Source organism: Phaethon aethereus (assembly GCF_964289735.1).
Source record: "Phaethon aethereus genome assembly, chromosome: 7".
NCBI classification, from domain to species: domain Eukaryota; kingdom Metazoa; phylum Chordata; class Aves; order Phaethontiformes; family Phaethontidae; genus Phaethon; species Phaethon aethereus.
In genome coordinates this window covers 18,042,560-18,069,784 of record NC_138583.1, presented here as the reverse complement: position 1 = coordinate 18,069,784, position 27,225 = coordinate 18,042,560, and the positions used below count along the sequence as shown (strand labels likewise).

The 27,225-nt window shown below is 40.7% G+C and overlaps 1 protein-coding gene across 1 annotated transcript; it reads left to right on the top strand.

Moving 5' to 3' along the window:
* Positions 1-20,059: 20,059 nt before the first annotated feature.
* On the top strand, positions 20,060-26,663 carry PLAU (plasminogen activator, urokinase; the record flags this gene model as incomplete). The annotated part of the gene is made up of 10 exons (XM_082002054.1): positions 20,060-20,122; positions 21,245-21,299; positions 21,467-21,571; positions 22,118-22,283; positions 22,634-22,719; positions 22,818-23,007; positions 23,640-23,794; positions 24,763-24,903; positions 25,468-25,616; positions 26,469-26,663. Exons 1-10 carry the CDS (start codon positions 20,063-20,065, stop codon positions 26,661-26,663), a joined length of 1,302 nt encoding a protein of 433 aa, XP_081858180.1. The 5' UTR covers positions 20,060-20,062.
* Positions 26,664-27,225: the final 562 nt, after the last annotated feature.

Genomic DNA, 27,225 nt, shown 5'->3' with positions numbered 1-27,225 from the left:
CCTCCAAAACTGAACAGGTTTCAGGATATCTGGCATCTTCTAGTTCTTGTAAGGTCAAAACTATCAACTCTTTGTTACTGTGTTTTGAAACAGGATGTTTGTAAGCATTTAAAAATGGAGCCTAGAAACAGAGCTCAATTCTGCTAAGTTACAGAAAATAAAAGAAAGAGTCAAAATTGGACTTTCATTTCTGACATTTTAGTTTGAAACAATAAAAAGGAACTAAATTTGTACGAAGTTCCACTAGAGACAATGAACTTGTCTTAACTTCTAATATCATCTATTCTGAATTATTTGACTTTTTATCCATAAAACACAGACAATCAAAGGATTATGAACTCTTCAGGAATATCCTGATCAAGTGAATCACACCTCAGTAGGGAGCTTGCCCTACACTTTCTTTCATAGCTGCTGTCATATGCCTACCTCTCACTCACATTCATGACCTCCCTAGTAACTCAAAGGAACTCAAAAAGGTGGTTGGAAAGTGCACTAAGTGGTATGAAGAAATGTCTGCAATGCTAAAGATATGGTCATTTCCAGCAGCTTCAAGAAAATTAACGTTCGCTGTCTCTGCTATCTGTGGTACTCCTGATAACTGCTGATGAGTACATATACCCAGTGGGCCTGAAAACTACTTTTCTTCTCCTCAGAAGGCTGAGGAAGAGGTGGAGGGGAGATGACTGAGCTTTGCTTCCATTTCTTTGACTGCTCTGTATGTTTTCACATTGCTAGGTGTCAAAAATTTTGAGGTTTTTTTTGAGGCCACTGGAAATAACAGAATGAGGACCTTTACTAAATAATAGTGCAGCCCTCTTCAGGCAGCAGTTAGGGAAACCTCTGGCTTAAAATTCAAGCTAATAAAAGGCAGGTCTCTCTCCTACTCTTTACCCTGACTGCTGATAATGTTGAAAAATTTACTTTCCCCCTGCATTTATAGATAAGAAGTTAAAGTAAATAAATGTGTGACGCAGAGCCAGGTAAGATGCTCCTATATGAGCATCTTCAGCTGGATGACAAGTAATATGGATGACAAGAGGTCTATATCTGGTGACTATGCCTACTGCCACACTTCAGAAGGAAATCTCATGGCTAGAAAGGGAACTGTGAAAATGTAATGATGTTACCCCGCACCTGCAAACAACCTCAACTAGCTGCTTTCAGAGAATGAAAGCAGTCGTTTCTCACCAGGGTGAACCACTGGGGAAGAATCTGCTAGCAGAGCTTTCTTTGCTACAGGAAAGAAAGAATGAAGAAAAGTACTTTCCCAGGAAATGAAAGAAACAGAAACTTCCTGCTGCCACCAAACACGGTGTTCTTGTTTACGTAGCTGAAGGAAATGGGGAAGTTGCCCTGATATACCTAAAAAGACCTTTGGGTAAAAGACACACTTCTCAATATTTGAGTTTCAGGTCTCTCTTAATCTTCATCCCACAGAGCTGTGTGTACCCTGGCTAAAACTCTTACTAGGTGAGACAGCATCTACTTTTTGCTTGCTGATCAGGTTGCATAAAGCAAAGAGGCCCACTGTAAGCAAATGCGTTGTATAAGAACAATGTAAGCAGACATCAAAGAGTGGTGCCAGCTACTCATATCCTTGCAAAACTCAGTGAATGCTCACAAAACATGAATACTGACACATGCTTGAATTCTCAAGCACTAGAAGCGCCCTGTTTTAGCCATTTTATCTTCAATGTGCAGTTCCAATGACAGGGTGAAATAAGCCAGCCCTTTCAGTTCTTAATCAGACACATAACAGTTTTGCCTGTTCGTGATCCTGTGAGGCTCAGAAATAGCAGAGTGCAGTAACTGGCAACAAATCCTATTCATGAACCAGGTTTATTACAGGAAGGGACAATGCCTTTTGTTTGCTCAATGATACGTCACTGATATCCTGGAACAAATTCTCTCTAAAGCTGAAGTTAGGAGGGATTTGAGCTGCCTAGTTACTTGGCAATGTAAGACCTTTCCAGTAAGCCTTCACCTACTAACCCTTCCCCATGACTTGAAATGTGTAACTGCTTCAGCATGATATCTGTATATTCACAGTTCTCCAAAGGCTGGGAAGGATGTAGTCAAGTCATAAAATCTCAAAATAACATTACTATTTTTTTCAGTTCTCTTTTGCCAGTCCCTAAGAGCAGAATTTGTCGAGAAGCCAGAGTGCTTGCAGTGGGTCTCCACTGTCTGTGATCCCACAGCTCTTGCCACCTAGCCCGACTCGTCATCTGCGCTCTGCGAGCTTCCACGCTATGGCAATACAGGTGTAAGGTACACACATTTCTGACTGAAGGGCTCCTTAAAGTTTTTAATTTTCTGCGTAAATCTTTTCAGCATTACAAAGTGAGAGCAATACACCTACAAACCCCAACACGCTCACAAACAGGTTTCTTGGCTTCTATAGCTGTTCACAGAACCACAGGCAGCAAATGTGCTAGTTGAAGAAGTGCCCTAAAAGGAACAACTAAAACAAGCAAAATTTGAAAAATTTAATTAAAAACTACTTAGGTTAGGATAGGCTAACATGAGATACATTAGTGTATGTTTGCACAGTACAAAGACCAACGATTATTTGGTTTTTTACATAAACAGATGTTAATATACACATGCAACATACACCAATATGGTAACTGGATATGACTCAATCAATTTCTTCTGTTGTTGTAAGGTTTTTAAACTGTCAGAACGTAGACAGCCTAAATCATCCTATCTGAGAGAGAGAGCGCAGCCACAAAGAAAGGTGCTGCAGCAGGCAGGATATGACATATGAAGGCATCAGTGAGGATTCTGATAAAAATGGAGTTATGGTCAACTAGTGAGCTTCAGCATAGGCAGGCTGCTATGTGGGTTGACAGTGGGGCAAAGGGATACCAGGAATTTCATCATGATTGGCATTTCTGGTTCAATGCATAGTGAGAACTAGCACTCTATATTATGTTGCTGGCAGTTGGTCTCACACAAGGCCACAGACTTTGAAAGTTCTCATTACTAACTGCGTATGATTAAATGGCTTTGCCTATATTATCCCCTTTCCTCATTTCTTGAGGAGTGTTTCAACATAGTTCTAGTCCAAAGCCCTGTATTTAGAACTTTATTTTTCACCGACCACTTCCTTCACCTCTTTGCTTGACTAAGTGACCCAGCCCTTCCTCTAGCTTTTTCTCCTGGGGTAGCATCCAGGCTCCCTCACTTCCTTCATGATGAAGTGGAAAATTTTGTTTTGGAGGGTGGAGGAAAGATAAAGGAAGGGGAAGGGAAGAGACCAAGATTAACTGGTGTGCTGTGCATGATCATTGTGTTCTTTATATGACACCATCACATTTCCACTGAAATCTTGCCACGCTTTCTCACATTGCGTAATGTCCTATTCCTCACTCTGATGGAATGATTTACTCCTTTAAGAACAAAGGGGCTTGGACATACAAGCCCAGTTCCAGCAGGTGCTCAGAGTTGCTAGTGTTGTGCCCATTGAACTGAATTTTGCATTCCTATGTCCCTGTCTCTGCTGTGGAAGCTACTGCATCACCCTTGATGAACCTCATCTTCTTGCTAAGATGATACATCTAATATTTAAACCTATTCTCAACATTAATGGAGGTACTCACATGTTGACAAACTCCACCTACAACCACCTGCTAAATGAGCTACCTAACATTTAATATGTTCCGTAACTCCAGAAATCAGTCAACCATTACACACAGATTACAGAGGTTAGCTAAGTGGTCCAAAATGCATCTTCCTGCTACAAAATTCAAACCAGTTATATGTAGCTAGTAATGACTTTAACAATAAAGCTAGCAAGTCCAAACCAAGCATTACCAAGGGACCTACTAAATTTTCTCAGAAATTAAGTCAAATGCAGGTAAATATTATTTCATAATTACAAAAAATGAAAATCAGGAAAATGATAAAAAGATTTCTATGAACAATTAAACATGAAAAGTATTTACAATTCTAAGCACTGTTGTCACCAACTACATGCAGGATCATAGCACTGACACTGCATCCCTGGACAATTTCAGATTTGAAGCTGTGATCTTTCACAGAAGGTTCTGGCACTACTTTGTAAATCCAGGTACCAAAATTTGCTGCCACAAACCTTCACATAAATTATTATGTGGCTGAAAGACATTAGACATCTGTTTTGAGGACTTACTTTTCTTAAATTGTAAAGTTGGGACTTTTTTTTTTCTCTATAACAATGGGATTTAAAAAAACCCCAAACCCAAAAACCTATTGAGTAGAAAACACTTCTATACTGGACGTGTGAAAGCCAGTAGGAAAGATCGTATGTGCAGAGCACCTTCGGTTTAAACTTCCCTGAGGTTTGTTCAATTCCTATCCATAAATTCAGACTTTGTTTAGAAAATGCTGTTCTGAGCCATGGTACGCCTCTACCGGCTCATGAGTCCTGAGAGGAAATGTACTGCAAATGCCTCAGTGCATCCCTTCAGTTCCAATACTGAACGAGCTGAAAAACCTCAGACAGGTTACAGTGATGGTGTCTGCCTGAAGGACGGTCTCCAAGTGGGTTAAGTCCTGGGATTGCAAAACTGCAGGTGCCAAGCCTGGCACTTCCAGCAGTGCCCATAGAAAGGCAGACTGCTTGTCTGAGTTGTGGCACTCATCCTTCTAGCATGCCTAGAGGATGGTGACCTGCTAAATGCAGGAAAAAGGTACAAACTTAGAGGAAAGGAGAATTATTCTCACAATGAAGTAAGTAGGGGAAAGTCGTAATTATCCCTGTCTGGAATCTGGGATGTTGTGGTTAATATCCCTGTTCTCGTCAATAGTTCAATGAATTTCCCAATGGCCACAACAGTCAGGACTTTAGTTCTGTATTACACACTCTAGAAACGCATTCGGACACTGGCTCAATGCTGACTCAGTGGGCAAGGTGCCTTTACTGAATCACAAACACCACTTCCTGCGGGACTGTTTCTGTCTGTAGTATTTCGAAGGAGTGCTTGGCTGGTTAGCTAAGAATCAACCTCAAAACTCAAGACAATAAAGTTGCAGAACATACACAGTTTGTGTAGCATTTGAACAAAATACACTATTCCATCCCACAGACTTTGAATGAGGCCATTCAAATGCAGTAGCATTTCATATATGTTTTATAATATTCATTTTTCTTAGGAAGATAAACTAAGTTTTTTCAAATGAAAAAACAGAAAGCATGTCTCTCTTTATGCTTCTCTTGCTTTGTGTCCTTCAATGGTGCTACAAAGCAATTAATTATAACAGAATGGACATCTTATTGAACAGGATGATTTTTCCTTACCGGGAAGTCATGATAGCTAAAACTTTCGAGAGAGTTGGATTTCCATATCTTAGGCTGTACAACACTTTTAGAAACAGACAAAAACAAAAAAAGGCAACTCTTATGTCACTGTAATATTATACATTTTAAAACAAATAAAGTGCAAGTGGGGGAACTTTACATGGTAGTATTATCAGAAATTACAGATATAATTCCTTGCACACCTGACCATTCCAGCTCATAAATTCATTGCTGAGTTTCTGGTCAATAATGCTGGTAAATGTACTTGTCCTTATGTTATTCAAAAGACAGTGGCCTCTTCCTCTTGGTGATAGGCTGTTGGCTGCAAGCAGCTAAATGGTTAATTCCTCCTGATCCAGTGAGGATCAGTGAGTTTATCATGAGGTCATGCTTGCTTGCCATCGCTAACCACTTCTGCTGTACATAGGACAGCAGCGCTGTTTCTGCAACCCAGCCAAGCCTAGGCACTCTCCTACAGTTTTGTGACTCTCCTGCTATGATTTCCATTAGAAAAAGTTATCGCAAGTGGTGCTTATAAATATGTTTGTCGAGTACTAGGAATATGCATGAAGTAAGGCTGTAATCAGAAGTAATGGGTGCTTCTGTTCAGATTTCTCATTGCTAGCCCAGCTGTAACTATTCTCATTTGAGAGCTTATTTAAAATACATTTGACTACTTGCACGCCTGCCAAAGAAGCTGATATTTCACATCAATTATCTGCTTTAATTGGTAGCAAGTCATTTTTCATTCTATGGGTGACCAAAGATTCAATTAGTCTGGAGGCTCAATTAACTAGATTTCTGAAGAAGTTTGTCCAAAAGGAGAGTAGTGGTATGAGAAGACGACTGTATAAGCCTAATGGTGAACTGCTAACACATTCAAATTTCCTTAAGTTTAGTGCACAAGGAACTAGGACATTATTTTGGTGGTAGAGTAAAAGCACTGACCTCTTAGTCCACACCTGAATGACAAAAACAAGAACCACTGGCAACTTGAAAATTCAAATCAAAAATTCTCAGATGACAAAATGTGGGCTGCATATGTGCCAGGCACTAAGATCTGAACCAAATCTTTTGCAGTGGATATAATTTTTAGCTTACACAGGCAGCCCAAACAGATCCATAGCATTCACAGTGTACCTATATACCCAAAGCTTTAGCTTCTAAGTATGTTATTGTGGAATTTCCCATAGCCACAACCCAACATGATGCTGCAGAAGATTGCCCTGCTGTGGAATACAGGTTTCAGCAGAGGTGAGATTGCAAGAGTACTAGACAAGAACTCATGAGTTCACTGTTTCCTTTGGTCATGGCATAATATGTACCATTCCAAGGCTTCAGGATAGAGTATCAGATAAGGACACACTCCTATTGTTGATCATCTGCTTAAAAGCAGCGCTTATAAGCAATAATCACTTTTATTTTGCCAAGAAGTAAGAAGAAAATACGATGTTAACTTCCAGCTGCTCAGCTTTCTGGCTCCTTTTCTTCCTAGAAAGACTTCTTTAAAAGAAGTGTTACTATTGCTTCGAAAGGTAAATCTCATGTCAGGGTTCGGAGAACTACCTTTCACATCAAAGGTGCCTCAGAGCTCTTGATGAGTCGCAGCTCCTGGGACTCTACTGGCTCTAATAGCATTGATCCATCTAACATCTGAAGAAATACTCTCATAACATGAAAATTGCACCAAGTATTTAGGTATCTATTCTTATTTTTTCTTTAATTAAATTGGTGGAAAATTTCCATGTCATTTGTCAATAACCAAAACATACCTTATAATATTTCTGTTGCCTTTTGAAGTGTCTGTACTACATAGATACATATTAGAGCTTATATTTTGGTATTTTTTCAAGATATTTAAAGTAAAGTTTTCCTGCATGTCTGAAGTTACTTACACAAACTGTTTCAAGTTATAATACTTGAAACATGCTCACACAGACTTGAATATCACATGCTCAAACTGTGGTTTCCTTATGTTCCTTAAATCACAGAATCACTAGGTTGGAAAGGACCTTTAAGATCATCAAGTCCAACCATTAATCCAGCGCCACCATGTCCCCTAAACCTGAAGCGCCACATCCACACGTTTTTTGAACACTTCCAGAGATGGTGACTCCACCACCTCCCTGGGCAGCCTGTTCCAATGCCTGACCACTCTCTCAGTGAAGAAGTTTTTCCTAATATCCAATCTAAACCTCCCCTGGCGCAACTTGAGGCCATTTCCTCTCATCCTATCACTAGTTACTTGGGAGAAGAGACCAACACCCTCGTCGCCACAACCCTCTTTCAGGTAGTTGTAGAGAGCGATAAGGTCTCCCCTCAGCCTCCTCTTCTCCAGACTAAACAACCCCAGTTCCCTCAGCCGCTTCTCGTAAGACTTGTGCTCCAGACCCCTCACCAGCTTCGTTGCCCTTCTCTGGACACGGTCCAGCACCTCAACATCCTTCTTGTAGTGAGGGGCCCAAAACTGAACACAAATGATTTTGTCTTTCCTCTTTTTCTATATGTTGTCATTTTTATGAAGAATCAGTCTTCTCCGTATTTATCACATCTAAGGAGAAAATGTCAAACGTGCCTATAGAAGGCAATGTGGAGAAACACAGAAGTCCAAGTGTGCAAAATTACCTTGCCCCAGAACTGAGAGCCGTGAAACCATAACTGTGCAGCACTGTCAGTTTAATGAACCTTACTTTCAGGAATTCTCTCATGTTAATGTAGTGACATGTTTTGAGGATCAAAGCAAACACCTCTTGCCTGGCACTGAATACTATTGTGGAATCACCTACTAATATATCACCAGACTGTCAAAGACAAGATAAATTTCTTTTTCAATATGAATCACACAGTGGGAAGAATGAAAGGCAGAGGAATAGCATTAATCATCTAAAACTACCTGAAGCAAGCAAGTGACCTAGTAGCCTACATTGCCTTTATTGGAATGTAGCTTGAAAATCATCACTCTTATGAGCTTAATTTCCACGTGTCAAATTTAGGCACAGAAACATTAAAAAAAAAAAAGGTGTTTGGCCTCATTCAGAATGCCTAAGGTAGGTATATGATGTCCTTATGTCCCATGAGAGCACCCCTAAAAACATTTAACAGGTCCTATGGTATATGAGCTCATGCTTTTGTAGAACCATTGCAAAACTGACATTCAGCACCTGCACTAGAAACACCCTTTCCCCCCTTAAGGCTCACATCAAGTTATCTTCCAAGAGCAGGAGCTTGACAAAAGAGCCAGCGGTAGCAGCACCCACTTTTTGCAGTTACCCTGCAAGTAAAGATTGGGATTCCAGGCTCTTGTCAACCTAAGGCATGAATTTCTAGCTTTTGCAGTGAAGAGGGTGGCCTAGGGCTGGAGTCATTCTCCACCTCTTCCCGATGGGAATGAGGCCCTGCAGAGAGAGAAATGGGAGATCTATGAGGCCCAACAGACAGTGAGTAACTGGGTAGCTTTCCAGGAAAAGCTGTTCCATTCCAACATAGGTTCTACAGTGGGCTTTTTGTATGATTTTGTGGATTCAAGAAAACAGTGATGAGTTATTATGGGCCAAATGCTGATGCCTGTTATACCACTATAAACATGTTACGGAGTAACGGAGCTTATAGATGTGTATTTCAGAAGAGGGTTTGGAATTCTGATTTAGTAGGTATTTTAGTACCCAGACCTATTCCACTGAAATGAAAAAAAGGCACGGATCTCCCTAAGCTAGTGTTCTTTTAAATAATATTCAGTGCAGCATAACGTAGTTTTAAATAATATTCAGTACAGCATAATACAGTAGCCTTGGATTTGTCCTGACGTTCCTTACTCCCACTGAGTAATGCTTATTCACAGAAGTAGTTCCATGTAAAGAATTGTGTTACACAGACTATATTAGAAATTTCCATTTATCTCAGGGGAATTCACATATGCTGGCAAAAACTTTCCAACTGGACTACAACATGAATGTTCATCACCAGGTGCCAGGAGGGAAAATCCAATTCTTTCCTATAGTCTGTCTTACCTTAACAATATCCCACTCTTTACACTGCTTGCAACTCCTTCACACACTGATCTCTTCAGAGCTCACCAACTACAAACTTAACAGTGGAGTTTCTCCTCCAACTCCAGTTTAGGCTTCCTCTAATCTTTCTCTGTCTTTTGCATGGAGTGGAAGCTATTCTCACCAGAAGTGTCCAGAAGCGGATCTGTGTCCTTGTTCTCCTGGGCTTGGGAGCTCCCTTTACACATCACTGGCCACATTCTACAGCTCTCTGCTTCACTGCCTCTCTTCGTACTCTTCTAACTCAACGCTCTGTGCCTTGACATGGCTCTCTTTGTGTTCCCTTTTTTCCTTCATTTTATATCTCAGTTGGAAACAAACTAATTTGCCATCTCTATGCGGGTGTTGTTAAACCTCCACTGTAAACCTCCTTCACCCTGTCAAAAGAGTAAATGCACACATCTGTCTGGTACCACTTTTTGTAAGACCTTTCATAAGATCAAACTCAACTTAATTACAACAGAGCTCCACCTTTTCCGGTCTTTTTGGGTCCAAAACGACTATCCTCCACCTTCTTTCTCTATCATTGAAAGCAATGCAACTTTTCTGCCTGCCAGAAGCCTTGACAAATGCAATTCCAATTCTCTTGTCTGCACTCAGAAAAGTTCCTGCAAAGGCTTCTTTTATGGAATTCTCTTTGATCAAGTCATCCTGTATCATCTGCCTCTTCTTCATTGAGTCAACCATACATAATTTGTTTTCACTCTCAAAGCACCTCATGAGCTATGCCCTCTAGGCCCGTCCTCTCACATTCATCCTTTGGATGCTGACTCCTCCTGAATAACCTGTGTGGGCAACCTCCACTATGCACTTCCTGAGTGGACTGATATTATATCCATGGATAAGTGGCTTTCAACCTTTCCCAGCATAACCTTTATTTGCTACTGTGTTCTCCTTCCATTTCGGGCAACTACTTACTTAATAACATCTCTTTCTTACCTTTCTCCTGGCTAAACCACAGCAGTTTCTGAAAGGCAAACAACACTTAACACTGCCTCTTCCCTTCTGTCCCTGCCACATTCCACCCTGCCCTTCTGATCATGACTACAGCAGTACCAGCTTGCAGCCCAAGATGCTGAACCTTAAAGATTTATTAGCATGGACTCCGCTCTACACCTTGCCTTCTCCATCTCCCCTGTAAACGCCTGCCTCACTCACTGCTTGGTCTGTAGAGACAAGTGAGCATACTCCTGACACCTCTTGGGGTAAACAAAGGGAAGATGCATTCCAAAGATGTTTCAAAAACTCCCAATGAGGGAGGCTTTGCTGTATCTCAATTTGAGATATTTTGCTCAAAAAACACATACATTTCAGAAGAAATAAAACATTGTAATTTCCAACAGTTCTAACCAAAATCACAGAATGGCACAAGTGGTCAATATTGCCAAGAAAAAGCCATAGAGACAGAAAGTAAGTATTTCTGCTTTCTGGTAGGAATACCCTTGGTGGTACTGATGATAGGCCAGAACCTCCCTCTGGAATACTTTGCACAAGGATGAAAAAAAGGCTTATTGTGCAAACAAAAAGTGTTTTTAAAAGTTTTTTTTTCTGTTGTGCTTATCATATATGAGAAGGCTCTGTAATCTCTCTCTCTTTTTTTTTTTTTTTGGTCCTCTTTGCTGCAACAGCCGTAGACAAGATAGGTGTTAAAGTTCCTGCAGGAGAGCAAGCACAACTTTCTTTAGAGGTATAGTTACTTAAACTCTATAAACTTTAAACAACAATCAACAAACAAAGATTAGGGAAAGTAGCACAGTGTTTATACTAGAAATAAGTTACAGGAATCTAACTAGAAAAGAAAAAAAAGACTGCAGCCCAAACATCCAAAGGAGTGGGAGGGGAAGAAAAGATAAGCACTATTATTAGAGCACCCGAGATACACGCTATTATTAGAGGACCCAAGTTAATTCTGTTTCCCCTTTCTTCTCAACTCTGTTTCTTTATGAGCTTATGCAGGAAGAATGCTGCTGTTCAACAGCACCCGGGAAGCAACTTATTTTTTCTCCTTAAAACTCTTTTTCCTCTGAATTTTACAACAGCCATTCACTTGCAAGTTTATTGAGACTCTGCGTGCTCTCTGCACGCCCATCTTTCTGCATTTGGTATCCTTTTCCTTCAGCTCTAACTTCATAGGGACGTCTTTTTTCTTCAGAGGTTTTTCAGTACTTCATAGAGCAGTCCATGACTGATGTCATTAATGTTATGATTACAGAGTTATTTTTCAGTTGCTTGTATTTATTTAGATAATGAATGCTTTAGAAATTTATACTGCTGCCCACCATTACGGTACCTGGATATTTACAGTCAAAACAATCCTGCATTTAAGGATCGTAGCACAATTCTGTGCCATAGCTGCAAGCAATCTGCATCTCCGGTGAGCAGCAAGGGATACCCTGAGCCAGCTGCTACCCTCCAGGGAGACAGGGCTCCCTGCTGCTGATCCTGCACCCCTGGATTCTACTTGAGAAGTGCAAGACCTACACAACATGCTGTTTTCTCCCTGGAGGCCAAACTGATAAGAGCAGCAGTGTCACACCTTACTGAGAGCAGGAACAATTCATCGGCTCTCCACTAAGACATCTGTTACGGTATTAGTGGTGCTTGGCAGGGCAGCCTGTAAAATCACCACTTCCTTCCCTGTAGGTAGGAACTGTCTATGTTAATTTAGGCATTTATCTTCCTTCATGAGTAGGATAGCCAAAGACAGAGGAGGAAGGAGTAAAATCCTAAACGATCTTCCCAGGCAGCCTCTCGCAGAGATGAGCAGTGCCAATTTTCTCTCCTGGGCTGTATTGCACAGCAGGTTAGGGTATGCTGTTTCCCTGGATACACCATCACTGGGATACAGCATGCAGAACTCATGCCCCAAAATTTGCTTTCTTCACAGTTTTTAGCAAATCTTTTTTTCTCCAGAAGTCTGCCAACTGGCATGCCCTCAGTTTTTTGGTTTTCCTGTGGAATGTGATTCTGATTGACTGACGTACTGCTGAAATAATAGTCCAAGGCAGCTGTTTCTGTAAATTTCTAACATTAGATTTCAATATGCTATTCCAGATCAGTAAATGGCAGGCAGACATAGGCTTGCCTTGAAAAATATCCTACTTCAGAACTTAAGATCACAAAAAGAAGCACAGCTTAATCCCTAAAACCTCTATTTTCTTTCTGCCTTCTAGCTTCAGATCCAGAAGTATTCTGGGTTTCCCGCGATGCTACCAGCAACTAGAAACTAAAGATAGGCCTAGACCTAAATACAAACATAATTTTAAGCTATTTAGGATCTGGATGCAACATCGGTAGCTCTGACTAATCTTTGCTTTAAATATTGGCTGTCTCAACTGAGCAATTTCAACAAATGTCAAAGAGATTCATGATTTTCATCATCAATGGATTTTCATAAATGCTAAATGAGATACAAAACATAGTTTAAAAGCAGGTGCAAATCAAGCTGATGAAGAAATCCTCAGATGTGATCATTGCTGCTCAAAAAAATATCCATATCTGGACAGCTCACTGAAACAATAAAGTAGTGTATACTAAAAAAAGAACATGCATCAAGTAGCTGCTTTCTACACATGAATGAAATGGGGCCAGTGTCAGGGGATTTCACAGGTGTCAAGGTGCCTGTACCTAGCACAGTCATTTTGACGAATACAGCTGGAGTATCCAATAAAACTGTGCTTCAGAGGCATTATATTGTTTTAAAGCTTCAACCTCATTCTCTCCTGGTGTAATAAAATAGCTGAGCCAACACCACTTGGGTTCTTGTTTTGACTGAAGCAAGTTTGCACGTTTTGGATTACACTGGCTTAGTTCAGAGATAAAGGCTAGCTACTCCTGCTGCTTGCAAAGCAACAAGTAGTGTCAGCAAACATGCAGAGAGAATCCAGTGACACTCCACTGATACACTCTGCTACTTCTACCCACACAGATAAGAGAAAAACAGTAGGCAGCAAGGCAAAGGAACAAAATTTTAAATAAACAAAGAAACCTGAGTAGCTGAATTGTACCTAAAGGAAATGAGATCACTATTTGCTTCAGATTCCAACCACAAACAACTGACAAGTAATCAAGAGTCATTAAAGTACAAGAATTTTTATGAATCACATTCGACTTAAAATCAGCTACTCTGGAAATTCCTGGGACTCATACAAGCTGTGTTTTGAGAGAATAAGATTAAAGAACAAGCTGTATATTTTTGACTTTATGAATGGTGATAATGTAACATTTGAAATCTATTGTTTACATTTAAAAATCTATGGGTTTATTCAGTCATACCTGTTATTATCTCAAGAGCTAGAAGGAAACTGATTAAAAAAACCTAACTTGGCTAATATCAAAGGGAGAATACAAAATATTTTACCGGAGAAGTGCCTGCATTTTTTGAAGTTGAAGCTAGAACATTCTGAAACAACATTTTATGACTGCCTTGAAATCCTTTCTGCCATAATCCAAACTTGACTGTAAACCAATATAGTTTGATTTTGAAGCCCCACTCCAGCACATAAAACAGCAGTAAACATAGCTATATTCTTTATATTATATACCCGTAACTGGGGCCACTTAATTCAGTGACAAGCTATTTTCTTTTAAAAAAAACACAACAAACTATTATCATTACGGAGATGACCAGTCATGTCAAAAGGATCTAGGTGTCTTCTTAGCTTTTGTATTCTTAATCACTAACTAAATACTGAATGTGAGGCTTAACCCTGCTCTTTTACATGAGATGACAGAGGTTCAGGTACACATAACTGCTCATATGCAAATTTAGACCTCCTGATTCTTAATGTACCATGAGTAGTGAGGAATTGCAAATGATTTTTTTATTTCATGGGAAGCCACATTGGCAAAACAGACATAATTCTGATATTATTGATGTACAACACAAACCAGAACGTGCTCCACACAACCCACCAGACTTAAGGCAATGAAGTCTCAGGCACATCTGAGCCCGCGCTCTAAAAGTGCCTTGAGCAGAAGGGACTGCTCCCGCTGCACTGAGCCCCATTACCTTCAGCGGGGGCTCGCACAAGCGTCTGCTCACGGGGCCAGGATTTTAGGTTTAAGGCAGATTTCTAAGCATGGTTGTAATTTTAAGTATTAAACTCGTGAGTGTTCCTGCCTGAGAAAACCAGTGCAGAATGGCAGGGTATCACAATAAGGGCAATTTTTCCTGGCAGAATAGCACTTTTGTGGCAGTTTTTTTTACTAATATTTAAAGGGTTACTTAACTCTCTGTGAATTCTATCCTTTTGGGGTTTACTGAGGGACCGCCAGAACCAATGTGTCGTGGGTGCTATTTCTCTTCAGTTTTAATATTTTATCATCAGCTGTGAAAATGAACACTGGAATACCACCTCCATCCTGGTGACTTCTGCAAAACAATGCGAACCTCACAATCTCTTTCAATGCACCACGATGAGATAAAAACCCTGTATTTCTTTAAAAGGGTCAGTGTCCTCATCTAGTTGGAATGGAATGTTTTCTAAATTTGCTAAGTCAGGCTGGACAATCAGCCTGAAACATTCAAGTTACTTCAACTATAAATTAAAAGAATCAGCAAGACTTTAATTTGCAACTGAAAACTAAACCACAGTAAACCAAGAACTGCCCGACTGTGAGTCTGACCCTACTGGCTCTTCAGGGTTGGATCCACTGCATCTGACCTCTGTTTGAGAGAAGTTCTATACGACTACAAGCAGTTCACAGACTTGGATCACATGAGCAGCTTGGAATAGGTGTATATATTTCCTTTACTCTGTGTTATAATCCAGGTACAGACAAGAGAAATACATAAAGCCCTATTATTAACAGCTCTGACTATGTAAATGAGAGAATGACTTTAAATTTTGTGAATTGCATTTTCTTGTTTAGATGCTGTACTCGTACTAAGTAGGTAAAGTGTCTTCTACAAGGTCACCCACACTGCTTCCTGTAGCACCTCTCTTTTCTTCAAAAGTCTTCCCCCTTTCCATCCTGCCCACACCTTTGCAAATTCAGGTAAGAGACCAAAGTGATGAAACCACAGACATGCTTAAGGAAAAAGAATTAAACATTGGAAAGCAGAAGGTGTCTCTCAAAACACAAAACTTGTTCATGTGTCTGTACAGGAGTTCCTCTTTTAAGCCCCATGGCTTGTCCTTAATATCTACTGGGCATATAAGTTCTGCTGAGAGTCTTTCAGTAGGCATTTCTTTTTGCTCACTGTTCTTCCCAAACAACTTTGATTTTGAGTTATAAAGACCTTCTTTTCCTCTGTCCTGTCATTATCTTATTATCGAGAGATAACATGGCTTGTAACAGGGCCCTTCTAAATTCTTGAGACATGCAGTAATGAACAAATCCTGACCCTGAAGCTACCAAAAGTCCCTTGGTAGCAGAACTGGTTCTGTTTCACCCCTCCCACTCCCTGGGTCTGTGCATTTACTATCTGTGCAGGCAGGTCCAGCTCTGAGGTCAGGTGGAGGTCTTGCCAGAACTGCCAGCCTATAGATTTTCCAAGGTCTCTGCCTTAAGGCACGGCACATAATAAGGGTCGAAGGGTTTCTTTCATCTGAAGCCTCACTTCAGATCTTGTTGTGCCAGCCATCAGCCAGCTCAGTGAACTCGGGCACTGGAAATTATCGCATCCATTTCTGCTTCCCTAAGAGTCACTTAATGCTCATAGATATCATGCGGCCTTGTTTGCTGTGAGATTACTTACCGTACCAAAGCAAACTCATTTGCAGCTAGCTTAGATCTCTCTCTGCTAAACCATAGTTTCAGTTCAATCATTCAGCTATAATTCATTCATCTACCTAGTGCAAATATTCAAACCAAAGGAATTTGGCGGCACTAAAGCAGTACTGCAAACATGGGGGAGTTTCTGATCAGTAACTGTTACAGTCCAATTGAAACAAAACACCACCACAGCCCAGGTCATTTGTCCTGGTGGCCTTTTAGATATATTTCGTCATTGAGAATAAAGTAATACAGTATTTCAGTAAAACCTCAGTATGTGACAAATGGTAGAAAAAGAGAGTTTGCTGTATCTTGTGCCAGAGTGAAGACAACAAAAGTTTTTTGGCTCTTGGACCTGGGAAACAAGTAGGAACCTTCAGGTTTTAAGGGGGAAACGAGGAACAGGGGACATGTACACAGCTTGGTCAGAGGTTCAGATCACTGCTCGTGCTTCTACCGCACTTCTCAGGAACAACAAATGTGAAAGGAGAAACCCAGGTGCTCTGAGGTTGAGTCTTTTTCCAGAAAGAAAGCCACCAAGGCCTATCACCCCTTCCTTGGAAGGGTGAAGGAAGAAGGAGAGGAGCTGCCCAGCCCCAAGGAGCCCTCCCCTTCCTGGCACCTTGCCCCTTCTCTGCTCTCCCTGCTGAATCAAACCATGACCCATTTCTTCATTTATTATGTGTAAGGTTGGTGTATTAAAATTCATTAAGCAAGTAAATGTTCCAGACTGCTTTTAACATCTGGATAATTTTTCCCCCTGGAATTTATTCCCTAGGATAAGTTTACTCCATAGCCACTCCTCTAAAGCAGAGAGTTCCATGGGGATTCTACTTTGATATTTTCTGCCTGTTTCTTAGAGTATCTAATTGCTTGTGATGTTGATATATTCAGTCACCACAGAGAGAGAGAAAAATAACTCTCCTGAAATTCAGAAAGATTTGTTCCTTACCTATGTTCATTTTTGGACTTCCATCTTGAGCTGTTTCTCTTGACTCAGTTCCTGCCATTCAGTGCAGTGAATTCAGTGTGCTTTCAGAAGACGTGAGATCTGTTCTGATGTAAGCTCGAAGATCTGAACAGAAAGGAATAGAGAACGTAAGTGGCCAGTATCCACATAAAGGTATGGTTATATCAGAGGCTTGACACAAACAGAAAGTGGGGAGGGAAGAAGAAAGCTAAACCATACTCATATCCATGAAGTTAGATGTCAAACGTAGAAGGGTGGTCTCCTTAAGCTCTGAGTTGTCCGGTTATGAAAACATTCCTCTTGAGGGAAATTTAGGTCAACTCCTGACCCGACCTCTGAAAAAGCTGCTCTTCATAAGATACAGAGCCTATGGAGACCTGCCTCAGCTTAGTCACCTGTATTACCTGAAGCTAAACCCTATGAATATACCCACAAATACTATGTACCAGTTTGCTGTTGTTCACTACACTGCTACAACATCACAGCATAATGTGAAAAACCACATTTAGCCGGGATAGGAAAGACTATCTATTTTGCTGGACCTGCATCCTTAGATAGATGTCTGTCAGTTTGCACCTCCATCCGCATCTTATGAATATTTCTTCAGAAGTCAGAAATTATGGGGAAACCATGACCAATTTCTCAGGAGCAGAAGATTGCTTAGGAGCAAGGGAGCTATAAGAAGGCTTTGGAGAAGATGAGTTTAGCCCCTGCTATGAGCCCCGTGTCCTAATAGATTCCAGCTGGCATGAGGAATGCACCCTGCTCGCCCCAAACGCCCCGTGTTTCAGCTGGAGGCAGCTCTCTGAAAACACGTTCAGTGCCTCAAGCATGGGCCATTCTGGCCCAATACCCCCTCCCAGTGGGCTGTGTTTAACCCACACCTGAATCAATGTAATCCTCTATTAATAAATCATTTGTGTTTCTCTCATTATGGGTAGCACCAAATGAATAAAACACACCATGGTTGTTCGTATCTCTAGGCATGTTTCAACACAAATCATTCTTCTCATAGCTGTCACTCACGTTTGTTGTTGTTTTTTTTTTTTTTTTTAATGCTTCTAAGACATCGCTGACTGCCGCGGGGAAGCCAAACAGCCCCTTACAGAAACCTAACTCCGGCTACAGCTGTTTGTTCACCCTGACCGTACTCCCCGCCCCCCTCCCCGAAACTAAAAAGCAGCCTTTAAAATTTCCCCCTTGAGTCACTCCAGCAGCTTTCGTTCGCAGCGAGGTAAGAGCCGAGGCGTTTGCTGGGGGGGGGGGGGGAGGGGGGAGAAGGCAAGGAGGCGGGGCGGACACGGACTCGCCCCGGGGCGGCGGCAGCGGCGGCGGCGGCGGCACCGACACCGCCCCGCCTCGGCCCGGCCTTTATAGCGGCCGCCCCGCGCCGCCCCGCCAGCACCCGCCGCTCTGCGCCCGGCCGGCACCCGCGCCCGCTTGCGCCTCCGCGGTCCCGCGCTGGTAAGTGCGATGCTTCTAAAACCGAATTATGATTTAAAGGCACAAATGCCAGGTGTAAGTCTTAAACGGAACTAAGGGATTGCTCTTCAAACTAAAAACAACAACAAAAAAAATCGCATATGATGTAGTGTTTCAGTAGTGGGGAAGAGCTGTTCTGCGTGCTGCAGAGTATCATAATTTTAACAAGAACTCAGCCGTACTGCTGTTTGTGATGTGAAGGCTGGGCCTGAGAAATTAATTATGGTAACACATGACAAATTGCTAGTGTAGATGCCAAATATGCTAAAAATCATTATCTTAATGTGAAAAATGTTTAAGGGAAAACATACCTGCTGAAATCTCAGCTGAATCTGAAGTGTGCATGTTCAAGTACCTGAGGCATGATTTGCTTTCTTGCATTATGAAACCTGCTTATGAGTAAAGGGTGCATCTATATTAGCATTTTAGTTTTGATTGTGTTAGCTTTTTCTTTTCAAATGAATCCACTGATCTTCTCTATTTCCCATGTTTTGGTTCATGCCACCAAATGGCTTTAGAGTACTTGCACTGTATTTCTTCTGACTAAAACTAAACTGGAAGATGCACTCCAAATGTGAGCAGGCATCCAGTCTGCAGGACCAAACTGGAACTAGTCCAATGTAAAAACCTCTGAAGCAGATACAGTGTGGAGCAGGTCTTCAGCACCGACTTCTGCATACCCTCTCCTACTGTATTGCACTGCTTCTGCTGTAGATATAAACCAGATTCCCATGGAGTCTTTTAAAAAAATAAATTTTCCAGTTTTCTAGAACTGAGGACACTTTAAAAAAAGTTCTTGTGACTATTGGTCACAGATATATTGGTACTTTATAGCTCTCTTCCCCCGTTGCTTTTATAAGATATTTTTTAACTCACTTTTGGGAAGATTGCTATACATGCTTGGCTACAAGAGTCAACTGCATATAAGAAATCAAGATAGAATACATTCTAAGCCTCTCTAATACTGTAAATAAGTGAGGTAACATCAAGACCAGACTTTCAAGAGTTTGCAGTGGTTAGAGGCGCTCAGTGAGGTGGCCAGGCTTATGTAAGTGCCTAGCAGCAACAAGATGCAGTCAGCAACTATAGAGGTAATGAAAAAAGGTGCTTTCCCTTTCATATCCTAAATGTGGATGTTCGGTGCTTTTGCTGCACTGTAGTAATAATCAGTTAAATAGGTACAAACAGTTGGACAGCAACTAAATACATCTGCCAATTTCTAACTGTGTTAGTCCACACTGCAGAAACTGAGTATGGATTTTTTCCAACTTCCCTTTCTCTGCTTCAGTTAAACTCTAAAAAAACTGGTTGTATTGCTAAATGTACCAAAAAAGCTTCAAACAATAACCTCTGATTTAATATATGGAAGCAATAAGCAAGTATTCCACAGTAAGTCAATGCTTAATTCCTCTGTCAATTGTTTTGTGACTTATTCTGAAACCAGCTGATGACAAGAGAAGCAAGAAAGCTGGCACTGCAAGCTATAACATGACACTAAATTCCTCTTATTTTCAGAATCAAAATAATACAGACAGAAGAGGAACGAAGTGAACTAACAACATGAAGTTACTAATTTTCCTCACAGTAACCCTGGGCCCACTTGTCACGGGACTAGATTCTGTAAGTTTTGAAATAAATGGGGGGGGGGGGGGGGGGGTGTACACTTGGAACCACTTCTGGTTTTGATTATACTTCTGCTTTGGACAGTGTAGTAGACTTTTGACTTGAATTCTCCTATTTGCTGCCTTTGCATGTACTTATACATCTGCTGCACATATATTTCCAAGAAACATGTTTTTCAACCCTTTGGTTTTTCTTCTGATTCTGTTTCACCCTAAGATGTCTGCTAGCCTTCAAATAGTGAAGACATCATGCAATAACCAAGAAATCTAGCTTTTTCTATTTGTCTCATAATACAATTTAGACCTGGACACTCAGTACCAAGAGCTCACTGGTCTTCATGGAGGTAGATATTGGGACTTAACTAAATTTCCACCTCCCCTACTTGAAAGTGTGATGCAAAAAAAGCAGCAACAGATATGAAGCGGAATATTTTTTACTATCAACTTGTATGACAGATGATACCTATCAGCAGAGACATTCTCCAACATTATGGAATTATGTTGTTACCATTACTTGTTTTAGCTCAGGCAAATCCACCTGATCTCTAGGAAAAGTGTACTAAAAGTCTAATTTAATACTATGGAGAAAGAAATACACAGCCTGCAAAGCAGAGGCAGGACCTGAAGTACAGGGCAAGAATCTATTGTTGTGTAAATCTACTGGCTTTTATTCCATGCCACAAATGTCAAGCACCAAGGTCACCAAAATGAGAGGCAACTGAAGAATGTTGCATCTTTGCCGCACTGCTTGGTGGCTGAGAGGTGGAGAGGGAGAAGGTCCCTTACCCATTTTAGGGACACTCTCCATTGAGAGCTGCTTAGGTCCTTACAGCAGAAATAACTGCGATGTTGACCTGATGTAGTGGACCAGCTTGAAGGGAGGTTTCTGAGGGTTTTTTGTGTGGTGTGTTTGTTTTTTTTATCCCTGTTCTGCTTTGCTCAAGTAGAGTTCAACTTTTCATTCACATTGAGATTCCACAGAGCAGGTTCAGCTGGTAACTACATGCAAAAAACTAAACGGTTGAAGGTATACAGTAAGGAACAGAGCCTGTGCCCATAAAAGATAATTAAACCACATAAAAGAAACCGCTTCCTTAAAATGCTTTTTCTTTTCCCTTAGGTTTACAGCAAGAAGCACTACAAGCTGCCATATAAACGCAGATCAGATCACAGGGGTAAATATCTGCCTGTTCTACTTGAATCTAAAAAACTTATTATCCTGCAATTATATCTTCATACAAGAAGGAAGACTCTTAATGATACTTAAAACTTAGTTTGCAACTACATTTCACTCCATCATTCAAATGTTTTGCCTCTAATTAGTGATGTCTTTTACTTGCAGAATGCCATTGTTTAAATGGAGGAACCTGCATTACCTATTACCTCTTTAGTGGAATTAATCGTTGCATATGCCCAGAAGGATACACTGGGATTCACTGTGAACTGGGTAGAGTATCTATCTTCCTTAATACTAACTAAATTGAGTGAAAAAGAGCTGAAAAGTTAGGCAAATAATGAATATGAAATGCCAAGTGAAAGTATTATCTGTAAACACATGACTGGATACCCTTTAGTGCTTCATGCTAACAGTCTAAGTGAGGAGAAACAACTAAATACTGGTGCAAAATCAGGATCTCTAATTTTTTTTGTCCCTGCCTTCTCACTGATGTTGCTTACCTCACAAATGTTTTAGTTTGGGGTGAAATAGTGAACTTGTTTGGGAGTGTTCAGAAGAAGAACTGATTATATTGTGAAGTACACTGAAACTATTAAAGACGCAATATGCATGCTTTAAAGTATAAGATACTTGATGCTGAAAATTCATATAGAACAAATTTTATAGGAATATATAATCAGTCCAGATTTTACATCATCTGTTTTCAAGTGTAATGCATGAACTCCTGTTCTCATTGGAAGGATCTATACAGATTATTTCTGTCTCAGAACAATTACAAACAGGAACATGCTGCTAAAGAAATATTTATTTTCTCAGACACTGACAGCACGTGCTATACAGAGAAAGGGGAGGACTACAGAGGAATGGCAACAGAGGATGAATGTCTGCCATGGGACCTTCCCTCAGTAATCAGGAGGGGTCATTACCATGCTCACTTGAAGAATGCTTTGCAGCTTGGACTAGGCAAACACAGCTACTGCAGGTAAGAAAAGCATCACTCTTCCTGCGACAACTTCTATTGTCACAGCCCCAGAAGTGCCTCAAGTAATGGTATGTTTTTTTTAAAAAACAAACAACAAAATATTAGAGATGAAGTTTGACTAAAAATATTTGGAATGTGACACTCTGAAGTGTCTAGAGTTCTTGCTTACCACTGAAGCTGATAATACTGCAAAATTCCTAGTATGCAACAGTAACAGTCAGTTGTTAATTATCTCCTCTGACATATCTTGCAGCGGAACACTTCTGGCCTTTTCAGGACAGTTAGAATTCTAAGATACCATCACTCTTTTAAGCTGTCATAATGAAAAGAACATTTCCTTTATCTTCTAGAAACCCAAATGGAAGGAACAGGCCCTGGTGTTACACCAAAAAGGGATTCACCATTCAAGAAACACCCTGCAACATAGAGAAGTGTGGTAAGTAACATTAGTTTCAAGACAACTGATTTTTTTTTTATAGCACAAGGTTGGTTCTTAGTTGTAAGAACATCTGAACAAAACTTCTCCTCTCATAGGGCGTGCATGTGGTCAAAGGAGCATCAGCAAGTACTTCAAGATTGTTGGTGGAAGCCAGGCAGAGGTTGAGTCTCAGCCTTGGGTAGCTGGCATCTTCCAAAACATAGCGGGCATCGACCATTTTCTGTGCGGTGGCAGCCTAATTGACCCTTGCTGGGTGCTTACAGCAGCACACTGTTTTCATACTCCGTAAGTTTACAGTTATGCATCCTTCTGATTCGGAACTTTGTTCAACTGATCTCTTTGTGCGATGGTCACTGAGCAACCCTTCAAAACATACTGTAATAAGAATGTTCTTTTGATTGAGCAAAACAAGAAGAGCAGCCATAAACTTTAAGCCTCTGTGAGTCCAAGTCTAGCAGAATGAGGTAGCAAGATGCAAACACTCTGGATTGTGCAACTGAAACAATTTTAGCCTAAATTGGAACCAGGATTTAATTTTACCTTGGCTGTTACCAAAACTTAAAAGTCATACTGAAAGGTGATGAGCTGTCGAGCAACACATTATGGGTGTTTTTTTGTTGTTTGCCCAGGAGCTGAGGCTCCTGGCATCTTGCAGAGGATTCTCACCACCAATGCCTGGCATTAGTAGCAGCTAGCTAGGTGTGCATTTCAAAATGCCTGAACATCTCTTAATCCCTTCAAATGGAAAATCAGGATGCTTTCCTTTAGAATACTGGATCAACTTTCAGAGCTGGCTAAATTTTGCTTTTTCTTGTCAGCATTAAAGTAAACAGGAAACAGAACTGGGACTGGATCTAAACTGTTGACCTCACTTTCAGAAACCAGTAGTCTTCATGAATCTCTTTACTCTCACTCAGGTCAAAAAAGCCACAAAACAAATCCATCTACAAAGTCTTCCTTGGAAAGTCCGCACTGAATGTTACTGATGATAAGGAACAAGTATTCATGGTTGATGACATCATCTCTCACCCTGACTTTACAGATGACACAGGTGGCAATGAGAATGACATTGGTAAGAGTTACCTTAATATGAACCTTTAAAACACTGAGGATAGCTGAAGGCTGCATAATTGTGGCATACATTAAAAAAAAAAGGTAGAACCAGAGATGAGATGAAGGGGAGCAGGAACCAGGTGCTTCTGAGAAGTAGGCCTGTGCTGAGCAAGATTTTTTCCACTTGCATAAGTTACTTGGCACGCAGTCAGCTATAAGCCCATCTTATCTCTGGGCCTGTACAAGGCATGGCTTTTCCATCAGCACTGGTGGTAGCTCCCCATTTCTACCATCTTGTTCTATCTCTACAGAGATCACACTGTATGTATAGTAAATGATGGAAGAAAATGCACAGTAGGTTTCATCATAAAGTAGGGGAATGCCATATCGGGTACCACATTAGCTGAAGGTTATCCTGAACTTATCCAGACTTTCCTAAGTGTCTCTGGCTTTCACAGGCCTATCCCTAACCCAACAAATCAGAGATGTTTTTTTGCAACTTACACAGGATAGACTGTGTTCTGAACTGTTCTGAACTGATTGCTGTTCTTGCACTTGATTTAGAACTCTACTACCCCTTCCAAATTCCTGCTGCTAAGGAAAAAGCCCTTCTGGTGAGAAGTACAGTATAAACTGCCCCCTTTTTGGCAGGGTGGCAGGTGCCACCCTCTACAGCCAGTCAGGAAGCTGACTGCAAGTACACTTGCAGGAGAATCTTCCCTGAGCTATCAGTCCCTATCCTTCCAGGAAGGAAGTTCAAGTTGGCATGTTTGCTTTTGGAATGACACTGGGTCATTATTTACTAAAACCAAAGTTAATTTCCCAGCACCAAAATTGGCAATGTGAGGAACCATATGGAACCAGAATCAAATGTAATTGCAACTATTCCCATTAACTGTACCTGATACTCCCTATTGTCAAGAGAACTTGAGGGGGGGGAAACTTGCTTTACAAATCTGACTGTATCTTCTCTGACTTGTTTCTTAGCTTTGATAAGGATAAGAACAGCTTCAGGACAGTGTGCAGTAGAATCCAGATATGTCAGAACAGTCTGCTTGCCAGAGAAGAACCTTTACTTACGAGACAATACCCGGTGTGAAATATCTGGCTATGGAAAGCAAGATTTTTGTAAGTGAATGACTTCACTTTTCAAAGTTGTATTTCCACGATGTGGGAACTGGATGTTTTTTTTACCATGATCTGTAAAGGATTAAAAAGATTCCTTTCCATTCTATGTACTCCACATGCATCTCAAAGATGATCTTTGCTATCATCTTCTAGTTGTCCATGGCATTTCCTGTCTGATGGTTCTCAGGCTTATCAACCATACAAAGTAAGCCAAGATACAAAAGAGCAATATTTTTATTTATTCCTGATATAGTGAGGAGTAGGAAAAACTAAAGCTGTGTTGGAGGATGAACAAAGGATTGCATTTGTGTGTAACTTCCTTCAAAAACTATCAAACTCTTTCCCTCTAAAAACCAAGCTTTATAGTTTGCATTTGAAACACTTCTTTTTCTCTTTAAAACTTATTAACAGTAAAAGTAAACCAACCCTGCATAAACTGTAGTAAGAGCCTCGGATCAGAACTGGAATGGTTATGCTAATTTCTTCTAAGTGCTGAAAATGTGTATTATGGATTTTCTGTTTTTGCCTTGAATGGTGAAAACGGTTAAATCTTTTTGTTTGTAGATGACATCTACTATGCTCAAAGACTGATGTCAGCCACTGTAAACTTGATACCACAGACAAAATGCAAATATGAATACTATGACAACGTCAGAGTTACTGACAACATGGTCTGTGCTGGAGATCCCACATGGATGACTGATGCATGCAAGGTAAAACTGGTTTGGTTTATCTTCTAAATAATTTTAGATACATGTACACTATATGGATCAGTTGGTGGCATATTATAATTCTACTAGTCCGAAGAGTCTCTCTTTATGAGCAGGAATTTAATACATCCAGTGGAGTTGACATGCAGTGTGGCCAAACGCATGGAAGAAGCTTGGGACCTAGAGTTAGGTGTTACCCCCACCAGACCCTCCTTTGGCAGTGCAAGAAGTGCAGTATCTTAGGCCTTGAGGAATACCAATGGCTTATTTACAATCTATTCAAGCAATGGTTGGTAGATATACATCAGAGGAATATAGCAGCTATTCTAACCTCGGCTTGCACTTTCTTAGCATTAACTATAGCTCTGCAAAAGGATAAAAGGTGAATTACAGGGTGCCACTAAGACCCTCCACAGATTCCTCAAAACAGGATTTACTTCCCTGCACCTTTACTGGGCAGAGGGGCCATATGAGCCACTAAAAAGAATAAGTGTTGTCCTTAAGTGTAAAAGTACTTTATGGACAGGGAGACAATTGATTCTGTGATGAAGAATTGTGTGTGTTGGTTTTGACCTTATATCACTAGCATATTATCTGTGATTATAAATTTAGGATGGAGTGTTATATGCAAGGTAACTATTCTCTGTGCCCTACTAGGGGGGAACTAGAGAAGTCCTTACTGTACAGACTGTGCTCAAGTCACAGTAGATGCTGAGCCTTCTGTTTTATCTATGCAGTGTTCTCAAAAATGAAAACTTTAGCTCATAGGTATTTACTAGCTTGTTTCACTCTACAAAAACACTAACAGGCTCCCTCGGCAGAAAATGGCCTAATCTGTTCTCTTTCCATTGTAAGGGAGATTCCGGTGGCCCCATGGTCTGTGAGCACAATGGCAGGATGATGCTTTATGGGATTGTCAGCTGGGGAGACGGCTGTGCAAAGGAAAACAAGCCTGGTGTTTATACCAGAGTTACCCGATACCTTAACTGGATTGACTCCAACATGAATGCAGTGATTGCCAAGAGTCGTTTTCTTCCCGAACCAAAGTGACCTTTTTCTACAGCCGGACTCAAATGAACAAGATTAAGCCTATACTGATGCAAGGACACTAAAGCCCTGAATGTCATGAGAGACTTTCCTCTTAAATGCTTGTGTGGGTCTGCCACTCGCATCAGTGTTCCTGAGGCAGAGAGATGGTTGATGTATTTTACTACTCCAAATTACCTGAAAACCACTCAGTGGGAAGCTAAAATATTTAACATTTAAATGAGTATTCCCATGCACAATACTATGCATATCAACTTATCTGTCCACTTCATTTATGAACCAGCATTTGGTCTGGAAGTATTGGTACAGTTGTTACTTGTTAAACTCTAATATTCATTTTATACATGGCCTGAGTCTAAAAGTCTTTCCTTATCACACTGAACAATAGTAAGACTCAAGTCCTAGAAACCTAAACTGTTAAGACCAGTACTGAGCCAGTGATCAGCCTTTGCATCAGAAAGTGAAATAATCTACATCAGCATTATTATCACTAATGTGTGAAGAAGCACCAAAGTCTACTTAGACTGAGGCAACACTTGGTGTACAGGATTCATTGTTAGAGACC